At 36.5% G+C, this 12,575-nt stretch overlaps 1 protein-coding gene across 1 annotated transcript in view; it reads left to right on the top strand.

Moving 5' to 3' along the window:
- Positions 1 to 12,575, top strand: part of BRCA2 (BRCA2 DNA repair associated) — a 34,083-nt gene that overhangs the window by 5,571 nt on the left and 15,937 nt on the right. The window contains exons 7-11 of the mRNA XM_041416111.1: positions 166 to 221; positions 1,133 to 1,247; positions 4,330 to 5,514; positions 6,372 to 11,159; positions 12,332 to 12,424. Of these exons, the coding sequence (XP_041272045.1) occupies positions 166 to 221; positions 1,133 to 1,247; positions 4,330 to 5,514; positions 6,372 to 11,159; positions 12,332 to 12,424 (6,237 nt within the window). The remainder of the gene's footprint in view (positions 1 to 165; positions 222 to 1,132; positions 1,248 to 4,329; positions 5,515 to 6,371; positions 11,160 to 12,331; positions 12,425 to 12,575) is intronic.

The raw sequence follows: 12,575 nt of genomic DNA, 5'->3' as shown, positions 1-12,575 counted from the left end.
GTATGACTTTTCAATTAGAACTTTTAGTTTTTAGTAGTTTATTTACAGATTTGAGTGGAATTTAAAATAATCCAATGAAAATCCTCCCAAAACACAGCTGTATTTGAACACACTCAGCAGATCACTCAGGAGAAAATAAATTGACTTGTCTGTCTCCTTCTAAAGCTAGAGAGAATGATTCTATTTCTGAAGCAAAGCGACAGGATGGAAGGGCTGATACAGTAAGTAGTTTTAAGAGCTATGTTGTTCTTCAATTTCAGTTAAGCTATTTGGTTATATGTTTACATTTCTTGAGCCAAGAATAAAAAATTGTGTCGTTTTCATTTTAAGCTCTCCTATGTGACTGTTTTTAAAAGAGTTACTCCTCACATGACTAAATTTGCAATACATAGTTGTAGAATGTGTTCTCACAAATAACCCTCTCTGAGGAATATTTTTTGCTGTGCTTATTAACAAAAAACAAAGCAACCCCAACCCCCCAAACCACTTGGCTTCAGTATTATTCAGAGAGGAATCAAATCTAGGAATTATATTACTTATTTGAAGATTGATTTGTCTGGTTTTTCCCACTTCCATCAGATTTTTAAAAGTTATTCTTTGGGCATAACTTGTTGCTCTCAACCTCTTCAATAAAGAGTTGAAATTGAGTATTAATTTCAGTCCTTTGATACTGGTAGGGAAATTTCTTGCATAATTGGAATTTGACACTGTGTCTATGAAAGCTGAATGATTATTGAGACTGAAAACCAAGGATGGCACTAAAAGGATTAAATTCCAGATTTAAGTTTTACCCTTAACAACCTGAAACTTCACAGTTAACAAACCGTTACAAGTGAAAATAGGCAAAATGTCCTTGTCCTTCCTCATATCTCTTTTATTCCCTTTTTGAGAAGATTACAGTAAACTGCTGAACCCATTCACTGCCCTGAAGGTGACTTTAAGATGGAACCTGATTTGCATCAAAAATGGGGATTATCTGCTTGTTTGTTTTTCACGTGTACCTGTGAAAATGTTACATTTCATTTTAAGAGATGGCGTCAGGTGCTGCAGTAAATGTTTAGAGTTCTGTCCTTGACTATTAAAGTGACACTTACTGGTACATAACATGACAGCTTTTGTCTTTGGTTTACAGATTTTGCACAACTATTTTTCCAAGCATGATAAATGTCCTGGGATAAGTGATGCAAGTATGCTGTCTGTACCAGAGACAGTAAAGCTAAATGCTGAAGATGACATCAAAGATTTGGGTATGCATCGATGCTTTATCTAATAAGTATCCAGTGAAGCAAGACTGAGGATAAAAGTACATTCTGTGTTTTGGGCTGTTCTTATGGCTGGTTTGTTCTGTACAGCTGTGTACAAAATAGAATTGATTCTATTTTGTGAAATTAATCCAAGCATGATAAATGTCCTGGGATAAGTGATGCAAGTATGCTGTCTGTACCAGAGACAGTAAAGCTAAATGCTGAAGATGACATCAAAGATTTGGGTATGCATCGATGCTTTATCTAATAAGTATCCAGTGAAGCAAGACTGAGGATAAAAGTACATTCTGTGTTTTGGGCTGTTCTTATGGCTGGGTTGTTCTGACAGCTGTGTACTCTGAGTCCCTAAATTGATTCTATTTTGTGAAATTAATCTAGCCTTAAAAAGGGGAGTGTCTGTTGAGTCAGTAAGTTACATCAGTGTCCTGGTTAAGCCATGAATGTCAGGTTATGGTGCCACTGGACAACAATCAGTTTTGTACTGTGAAGTGTGTTCACTGCAGCTGGAGAGGTGAGACTGGGAGAGCTGAGACAGAAAAATGGTACAGGCTCAAGGGGGAGCAAGACTACTGCTTCTAGTTATTGAACAGGCTTAACTTTATCATGAAGTTTCATCCCAGCACTCACTATTCTGTAGTGAGCTTGTTTTCTAATCTTGTTTTTGATCTTTCTTCATTTATTTCACCTGTTCGAAATAGGTAGTTCAAAATGTGACAAATTATTTTGGAAAAAAAATGTTTTGGATTTCTTCAAATGAATGCAGAAAATACACAAGACAAGGGAAAAATATTTTTATTCTGTTTTTGGATCATGTTAGTGAACAAGTGAAAGTTTAAATTCCAGTGGGAGGTTTTTTGATTTTAGTTGAGAAATTATGGCAGAAGGGATGATTATTACCAGAAATTTGTTCAGGATGCATGGGTGTAAAAGGGATTCACGCTGGCTAGACAGGACAGTATATCCTTATCCTTATATCCTTGTCTGAATTGAATGGCCTGCCCTAAAAATAAGATTTGATGCTACATGTAAGTGTTGTGAAAAAATCAGCTTAGAATTTGATAAGGAGACCTGAGAATGCTAGCATGAGGAAGCATTAGGACTTAGAGAGTGATGCTGTAGGTTCAAATGTGACCCTACAAACGGTTTTTATGCTGTAGGTTCAAATGTGCTGAAAAGAATGTGTTTGGTAGTAAATGTATTCAAATAATCTGTAATTAACAAAATACTTTTAGAAATTAAGCACAAATTAATTGATCTTGGTCTGTGTTGAAGTAGGTTCTATTATATTGCATACTACAGTAGAGAAGATCAGTTAATATCTGAGAAAAATAAGAGGGAGAAGAAGACCACTTGTCTTAGAGTTCAAAATAACTTGCAAGTGTTTTCCTTTCCCTATGTCTTCCCTTTTTGATAATTTGGCATTTGAAGATGCCATGTATAAAAGGGACAGCTCCATGTTTGTAGCTTTCAGATGTTGGTTTTCTCTGGAATAGTGTCATAAAGTACAATAAGTTTTATTAAGGATACGTTCTGTTTCAGTTAAAGAAAATAAGATCATAATATATCAAATCATCAAATAATATCTAAACTCCAGTAAGTTTAAAAGTCAGAATTGATTTCCCTGATTTTTGTTTTTCCCTGGCATGAGATTATTCAGTGTACATACAGTATCTGTACAGTCTTTCAGTTAGTCCTTGTTTTCTTTAATCTTAAAAAGTAATGTCTCTTGTTTAAGTAAAAACAAATAAGCTGTGTCTATGTAGAAAGCTGTACTGACAAGTTATCACAGGATGAAAGGATATGGAAGAAGTTGCTTCAGAGGAACCCACTTTAGTTTCCTCACTATTTTAGTGAAGGAAAATGACCTACCTGTATGCTCAATCAGTAGTGTTACAGTTTCTTCTTTTTGAGATCTCATTTACCACTCAGGCAAAAAATAGAAAGTAAAGAGAATGAGTAACTTTCTATGCCTACAACATCAGCATGAACCTATAGTGGATGTATTGCAAATAATTGGTTGTGTGTGACCAAGTACTGGGAAATCTATGGACTTCCAAATGGAAAATCTTTTGGATATTACACTATTTAAAAGTTCTAGTAGGGAAAGTTATAGAGTCGTAAGCTAAAAAAATTATACCTAAAAAAAGCTAATGGAAAAAGTTAAGCTATTGGTTATGGGCCTAAGGAAAACAGAGGACTGTTTTCTAGGTACTTTATTATGATTTCTATGATATGAAGAAGGCTTAAAAAGCATTCTGTAAATGAAACCTGGTTTTGAATGTGGAATGTTTTGATAAGTGGGTCTCATTTGATACATTTGAGAAGGTAATATTTTTTTTGGCATGTGTAAGCTCTACAGAAAATAACTATACAACTATACAATAGTAGAGGTTGGATTATTTTTCCCCTATTGCATGTTATTTCTAAACACAAACAAAAATTCTCATTATTTTTCTAATATTTATGCCAATCATGGAACTACTTAAAAGTTTCCTAATCAGTTAAAAGACTGAGAATATTTCTAAGTGTTTTTAGATACTGTACTATTTCATATCATAGTAGAAGACAATTTAATAATTAATAGTAGAAGACAATTTAATAATTAATAATAATTAATTGAAGATACAACTGTGTGCCTGAAGATATAAATTAATAATTAATTTATATAACAGTTTCTTTACCTGCCATTATAGATAAAAATAGGCAGCTTCTTAACGTGTCTGGTACCTATCATCTGGTATAAATTTTGGAAGAAAAAAATCAATATATTTATCTTCTCAAGTTTACTACTCATTCTCTGTCTGTAGGTGGGAAAAAATACTCTTTTGAGACAGCCAGGTTTCATCTTGGCAGCCACAGCCACCACAGAGCTTAGGAGGCCAGGGCATTTACATGTATTTCCTTTGTCTCCTGTTTCCTCTAACATTTTTCTTTACCAACTCACTCCTGAGTAAAGGTAATGACTATAAAATTGAAAGCTCTGTTTACCAGTACTGTTCCCAAGTTATTTCCTTATGCTTATTTTCTTACTTCTTTTCCTCTCTCCATCTTCTCTAAACTCTAGAGTCGGAGGTGTTAGATGGCTTACTGGGTGAGATGGATAGCTTTGAGGACACACTCACCATGCCAGCTGAGTCCAGTGGAACTCTTCTGCTGATGCCACATGCTCTGGATGCAGTAGAGAAATACGAGATAAATCCAGATAAAACACAAGAAAAGAGGGATGTTCCCTCTCAGCAGCCTAATGGAAGAAAGAATGGCGTTTCACAGGAAGTCAAAACAAATAGCTGGACTGAAAACAGCCACTGTACTCGAGTGGATGGTTCTTTACTCCAAAACACCAGTGAAGATACAGGAGATGGTAAAGATGGCTGTTTAATAGAACATGAAAAAGAATTGGAGTCTCTTAGGAAGGCAGGAGATGTGCATGATTGTAGAACACACGAGTCCTTTGAGAATGAGAGGCCTGTGAAAGAAGGTGTGCACTCTCCATCAAGCCAGTGGTCTCAGCTGAACTTATCTGGTCTTGACGAAACTCACCTGGAGATGTCTGTATGTAGCTCTCCACCCTCCGACTTACGTAGGGAGGGAAATTTAGAAGAAAAGTCATTACTAATGGCCAAGGATGTTGCTGTGGAAGCATCTTTACTGAACTCTTCAGGCTTGATAAAAGCACAAAAGCTGTCGAGTGTGGATTTGTCAGAAAAATGCTGTGAAATGAAAAACACTGAAAACAACCCAACATCAGAAATAACTCCAGTAAAATCTGTGTCACTGAGTGTTCAAGATCCAGAGTTAGTAAAAGGATGTGCAGCTGAGGTTTCCAAAATGAGCTTCTTAAACTGTAATTCTTTTTTAAATGAACATGCAAATGTCACAGAGTGTTCTGTAGTCTACAATGACAAGTTTTCCATGCATTTAACAGCAACTTCTAAATCTGTCGTAACTGATGTTCTGTCTCACCCACTTGTGTGTAGTGCCAAATCTCCAGATAACTGTGATGACCTACATTTAATAAATAGTGAAAATACTCTTACAAAGTCTGGTTTTAAAAACCTGAAGATGTTACCCAGTCTGAGAAAGAGATCCAAGAAATTTATTTATAGACTAAATAATACTTTACTGTATCAAGAAGAAAAAATACAAAAAGAAGTAACCTCAGAATTACCTATTCATACTGCATTGCCACATTTGGAATCTCATTCATACGAATTTAGAGGCTGTCTGGTGGCCAGTGATGTTGAGCAAGGTATATTATTAAGCTTTTCATCATTTGTGGAGGATTCATTATTTATTATAAGCCTTTCATGTAAATGTTTCAGATAAAATTATGTAAAATCTTGTGTTTGTGGAAAAGTAGCTGGGCAGTTGGGAATCAACGTATGGGATAGGTCTGTTATACAGTGATAAGGATAGCATCATTTTCAAGTAATCTTGTGATAACTTTTTTCCTAACAGATTAGTTTCTGGAATAGAAACTTCCACCCTGAGCCATTATTGTAATTGACAAGCTTAGTTACCTTTGTCAATGGTGCTGTTACATCCGTAATGTCAAGGGCCATTTTGTCTAAGTTTGTAACTTCTAAGCGATCATAAAGAACGTTAAAGTTGTATAGTTATTTTTCTAGAATTAGGTGCTTTAAGACTGTACATCTGTTTCTTCCAAAAGCACAAAATATTTTAAAAAACAATATAGTGGAAGCAAGCATATGCTATTTTTAGAAGCTGTTGTTCTTGCTAGAAGAATTCCTTTATATTAGGAGTTGAAATACTTTAAATTTGAAAAATTCCTTATGTTGAGACACAAGGAGTTGAAGCCCATCTTTTGAAATTTCATTACAACTAAAAATTTATTTATTGTTTTTGACCTGGTAGCATTAACTGCAGCCAAATCTCTTTGTTTCTGGCTGTCAGAATACAATTAAGTTAAGTTAGACCTCCAGCCTTGTCAAGGCGTTTGCATTTGAAAACAAAAGTGATACTCTGGCGTCTGCTGTTAAGCTTGTGTAAAAATTATCTAATCAGCCAAAATTTTATGAAAATCTGAATCTGCATTTGTTTGAATAAATTTATTCAAATTTTTCTCTCTAATGTCTTGTCTTGTAGACCACTTTCTTCCTGCTGAGAGGAAGCATTTGGAATCAAATACGAGGACAAAGAACTTCAGCACTTCTCCTTTAAAAATTGATATAATGGATAACTCATCCCATAATTCCTTCCGTGACAGGCTGAAACAACAAGACCTGAGAGACTTGGGGGAAAATGCAAGAGAAGATCAACCTGCTGCATCAATAAAATGCTTAGAAGTATCTAATACACTGAAAGAAGACCCAAAAAATCCTTTAAATAATGAGATTGTTTCAAATATAAAATGTAAAGTTCTGACTTCAGCATGCTTAATGGCAAGAAAGCATTCCAGATTTCTCCCTAAAAGCTGTGCTTTAGGAAAGGGTGAAGAAGATAAGGACATGAGTGCTAAGGTGAACAATGGAGCTGCTGTACCTCAGAGCCTGAAAGAATTTGGGTCTTCTCACAGGGACAAGGAAGTCTTGGTTGATATTCACGGTGACTCTACATCTGTGACAGACAGCAGTTCCCGTAATACATTGTGTCAGATCAACTTTGGCACAACTGGAGTCAGTAGTGACTGTTGCAATAAATTATCACCCAATAAAAAGCATGCTACAGACCAGAGGTCAGGAGTTGACTGTAGAGAAGTACACAGACCCTTGGGAATAAACTGCTCAGAAAATGACAGTAGTGTATTAAAACAAGGGGAGAAAACAGATGCACCTGCCTTTTCAGAGGATGTAGCCAACAATGAAGACCCAAAGCCAGCTGAAAACAGCAAAAGCCCTCAAGCAGCTGCATTCAGTAATGTAGCTGTAGACATTTCTAAAGAATTATTAGATTGTGTAGATAATAATTCTTTAAATGAAGTCATTTCTACAGAAGATAAACAAGGAGCACATATGTATTCCAGCAAAATGCCAAACAAGAACCTAAAGTGCAAAGGGGAATCATCAGTGACTCGTAATGCATGCAGTTTGAATCTGGGCTTCAGTGGCTTTCAGACTGCTTCCAACAAACAGATTAAATTCTCTGAAGCCAGTATAGCAAAAGGCAGAATGCTGTTCAAGGATATTGAAAATGAATGCTTTGAAACTTCTTCCATGGAAAGAGTCAGAAACTTTTCACATCAAGTTAAAAAGGAAAGTATGTTATTCTCAGATCCAAAAGGCAAGCTGGGCAGTAATTTATCTGATTCTTCAGATTCACAGGCAAGTTTTTTTGAGCCCAGGCATACACAGTTTACTCCACATAAAGCTGGCTTGTGTAAAAGCTTTCGTAGAACTCCACAAGCCGTGCAAGAAGAAAATCAAACCTTGACAGCAAGCCAAGAAGCTGAAATTGCTGAACTTTCCAGTATCTTGGAAGAAACAGGTAGTCAGTTTGAATTTACACAGTTTAGAAAGCAAAGCAATACAATACAAAGTCATGGCTTGCAACAATTAGGAAGTGTAGAAACAAATGGAACAAAGAATGTAGAAAATACTTCTGAAAAAAGGAAAGATGTGGTGGTTTGTAGCACTTTTAAATCAGAAAATCAAGTAAAAAATTACAAGTATTGTACTCAGGAGGAAGACACAAATGAAAACACTGAATTGGTGGAAAATGAAAATGAAAATGCACTGTTTTTCCATGAAAATGATAAAAAGGTTACTTTTACTAACTCAGACATAAATGAAAGTAGAAGATCTGATGAGAGCTTTCCCATAGCTAAGCAGAACAGCTTTTCTAATTTCATTGGCTTTACTTCAGCTGGAGGTAAAAAAATAAATATTTCAAAAGCAGCTTTGAGTAGGTCTGCAGAACTCTTCAGAGACTTGGATGATGATAACTATTTGATCAAATCTTCTGAAACTGGTACTAGATGTCACAATTCAAATGGATCTATGTCTTCTAACAGTAATTTTTCCAGATACTTGACAAAAGAAAGCAAGGAAAAAACTGTTCATGTTTCAGATTTCAAAAGCATTAATGCTGTTTCCTACACAGGTTCTGTTTCCTACCATATACAGAATAAAAATGAGGAAAATACTAGTACAGCATTCAAGGAAAATATGGAAAACCAGGCAAAAATATCAGCAAATAATACTGAAAATGTTAGCTTCAGTAGTATTAACAATATCGACAGCCTATTATCCACTAAAAATCATAAGCAGAATTATAAGACTTCCAAACAAATTTTAAATCTAGGAGATGATGAAGGCAATTTGCAAGACCACACATTGGGTGTAACATGTCTAGAAGATGCTATTATGACTGCAGAAGAACACAGTTTAAATACGTCATACGAGATGGAAAACCAGTCTCCTAAGCAGAAAGGAGAGGACAGAAAGGAAGATGAATGTTTGTCACCAAAGCCTCAGGCTCCTGGTGGTGATATGTCCATTCCTGATGCAGCTTTGGATCATTCTCTGCCCTTGTTCAGTGTACAGTGCGGAGAAGGAGATGTAAATGTTTTGGAGAGCTCTGATAAAGAAAAAACAAATTGTGAAAATATGCCAGAAGACACCACTCATGATAAGGACTTGTCAGTGGATGAAAGCAGAATAAGAATAGGTTCTTACCATCATTATCAAATACCTCTTGAACAAGAGGTAAACATGGGGGAAAATGAAGTGGAAGGGAGTTATCTGACTGGTTTTCATACTGCCAGTGGCAAGAAAATAGCAATTGCTGATGGATTTTTGGCTAAAGCAGAACAGTTTTTTGCAGATGTTGATGTAGGAAAGGAAAATAATGGCAATTTTGAGAATCTCATCAAGAAAAGGAAATGTGGCAAGAACTGTGTTAAAGACTGCAATTTATGTATTGAAAGCATTGCTCAGTGTGACTCAGAAAAACTCAATTTTAATGAAAAGCTTGTTGCTGAAGAGCTTGGAGATCAGTTTAATCAGGCAATAGAGAGCAGTCCTATTAAACATGCTGCAATTCTTGATCCTACTAAAGTAGATACATTTGTTGATCTAGATGAAACTTGTGAAGGGAGTTTGGTAACTACACATGTGCATAAGCAAGCTGATGTCAGACCTGGAAAGTCAGAATTGGAATCCCTTAAAGGACAGAAGAGTGATGCTCTAAGTAGAACTCATTTGTCTGAAGATGGAAAATTCCTTGCAGAGAAAAAGGTGGACTGCTCACCAAGAAAGAGGGATGGTTCAGGAAACACAGATGATTTTCCTGTGGACTCTGCTGCATCTCTGCATTTAATACAGGTACCACATGACCTTGAAGACAACTGTGTGCCTGAAGATACAAAAAATATTTTATTTGTTGAGGAGAGCAACAATAAAGCTGATGAATCAGTCCTTCTAGATTCAAAAGGTAGCTGCTCTTACATGAATGGTGACAGTAAGGAATTTGACTTAAACCATATAAATGAACCTGCTGCTGATAAAAATTGCTTCACAGACACCATAGCCAGTGCTTGCCAAAACCAGCCACTAGTCAGTCTTCTTGAACAGGAAACGAATTTTAACAGGTTAGAAGAAACAACACTTAAGGTTGAAAAGCAAAGGGATGATCTGAAACAAACTGTGTTTAGCACAGCAAAAGGGAAAGCTGTGTCTGTTTCAGAAAGTGCATTAGCAAGTGTCAGACAAATGTTTCAAGACTGCAGTGAGGCTGTAAAATATGAAATTGAGCCTAACTCAAGAAGGAATCAAACAGAAATTGCTAGAAATTCATCTGTAGTCCTTCACACTGAGTGTCCTAATTCTGCTAATTTTTTCAATGCTACAAGTGAAGAGGTTAATTCAGCCACATCCCAATTTATTGAAGTAAATGCAAGTACTGATGAAGACAGTCACCAAGAAAGAAACACATCTGCAGATGCACAGTCTGCTTCAAATTCTCAGAAGCAATCCTTTGAGCAGAATCTTAAGCTTTTAGGGCACTTTGTTCCAAATAAGCAGATAAAGCCATCAGATGCTTCTACAAGCAATTTTGGATTTTTTAGTACAGCAAGTGGAAAGCCTGTACAGCTTTCAGAAGAGTCACTCAGGAAAGCTAAACAGCTCTTTTCTGAAATGGAAGGTAATCATTCACCACATGTACAAGAAGCATTTTTAGTTGAGGACGATGTTGAAAAGTCTAAAATGCACACTGAAGTACTTCCTAGGAAAATGCAGGTAGTGTCATCAAAAGGGGAAGAAAATACCAGCCCTGAATTGTTTTCAGATTCTGCTTTTGGCTTCAGTACTGCTAGTGGAAAGCAGGTAAAAGTTTCTAAAGATGCCTATCAAAAAGCAAAGGCAATTTTTGAAGAATCTGATTACTTTTTGAGCAGTGGGCTTTGTACTACAGATCAGCTTATTTCAATTAAAGACAGTGGTCAACGTATAAAATCTTTAACAGATAAAGTGATCTCAGAATTCAAAACTGAAAAAAGCTGCAATCAAGACTCTGACTTTAAAAGCATCTGCCCTCAGGAAATAAAGTATTTTCCAAGCACTCACCATGTCAAAATGCCTGAGCACACACCATACAATCAGAAAAACAAGCAGTTAGTATCATTTAAAAGTAACTTTCAGCAAGAGAAAACTGAGTCTTCTGGAAAAGGGCAGCTGAATCTGCAGTCAAAACCGGAGTCTGAAGCAATTTCATGCAGTGCTGCTGCTAAAGCAGAAATTAATTCTAATCTTCTCCAAAGTCCAAAAAATTACTTGGAAGTAGAGGCTGTAGAAAGTGCAAGAGCTTTTATGGAAGACAGTTTTTCCAGTTCTGGAGTACAAATTAATGCTGCGCAGACCTTCAGTGGCAGACCAGATAAAAACTTCCAAAATAAAACCTTTGGGAAGAGGCACTTTGAAGAAATCAACTCACTTGGTAGGTGTTTTATCTTAGGTATGCTCAACTCCATATTTCTGCACAGTGGATTAGGTTAGGCTTTTGGATGGTTTTTTGCATGTCTTATTGGTTTTTAGCTCACAGAAACATTCAAGTTCTTTCTTTAGGTGTCAATGACAAAAACTCTTCTTGCTGCAGGGTGGTTCATCCACTCTTTCCAGGCTTAAATATGCACAGTAGAAGCTAAATTTGTGATCAGTAATTTTGAAGTTGTACAGGTTTGCTGTTTTAAACTTACAGAAGAAAGCTGCTGCTCCTTTTCTCTCTGAGCACTTTGTTCTTTTTTTTTCCCTTCTATACAAATCTAGTGTTTTTTCATTGAAAAATGAGTAGCCGTATTTTCATTTTCACTGTTTCGTGCATTGTAGGTGAGGACAATGTTTTGCTTGTATCAAGACTGCTAGTCTGATATGAAAAATAGTTGTTGGTCTAAGAGCAGTTTCTTGCTTCTGAAAGTGATGCTTGCACAGACACATAGACCAGTTCAGGGAGCTGGGCTAGCTGAAACCTTGTGGAAGGGGAGATTGCAGCAGAGTCCCTGCCTGGATGCACAGGTTCAGGTGCAAAGGTCAGCAGGCTAGCACTGGAAAGTTTGGGTAGGTGGCAAAAGCCAGGGAAGGACTCTTACCAATCCAGCTTGAAATAGCTGTGCCACAGCTGAATCCTGACCTTGGTTACAGCTTCTCTAAAAGATGAGGTACTCTTCGAAGGAGTGACTCTTGAGTTACTGAAAAGTAACTCAAAGAGAGATGCAGGTAAAGTGCACTGTGGGAGCTGTGCTGCCGGAGTGCACTGGGATGCACTTTCTGAGGCAAACTGTGTGTTTGGCAACTTGAGACTTACAGACTTAATTTTGGGTGGAGAAGAATTACTGGTCACAAAAGTTTAATAACAGACTTCATTATATGGGGTTTTGTTGTCACTCTTGGTAACACAATATGCAGTCATTCTGTGCAGGAGAAACTTCTGCAATTTGTAAGTGAGGTGGCTCTGTGTTTGAAAAGGCCATTTATGACATGTGACCTGAAAACTTGCTAATTCTGCTTGCTCTGACTTCAGTGTTTTATTTAGAAATTACAGTTATGTTGTCCTGATTGATAAGAAACAACTTGAAAAGCATATCACTTTCAAAACTGGTGTTTTTATTCTAGGCGAACCTCCAATTAAGAGGCAGCTTCTGCTTGAATTTAACAGAACAAAGAATTCCCCCAGGTCTTTGAAAGCTTCAAAAAGCACCCCTGATGGTAATTTTAGTCATCTCATGTTCTAAGCAGTAATCCAGTGTCAGTTGTTATCTTGAGAATTCGTCAATTTCCAATAACCTAACATATAATAAGTTTGCTTAACTACTGCATTTATCAATGTAGTCATGGAAATTCAGGAAAGCTGCTGTGT

This window comes from Onychostruthus taczanowskii, unplaced genomic scaffold (genome assembly GCF_017590055.1).
Source record: "Onychostruthus taczanowskii isolate IOZ18803 unplaced genomic scaffold, ASM1759005v1 scaffold50, whole genome shotgun sequence".
NCBI lineage: Eukaryota > Metazoa > Chordata > Aves > Passeriformes > Passeridae > Onychostruthus > Onychostruthus taczanowskii.
Note: the sequence above shows the minus strand (reverse complement) of the source record. Positions and strands in the feature narration are given on the sequence as shown.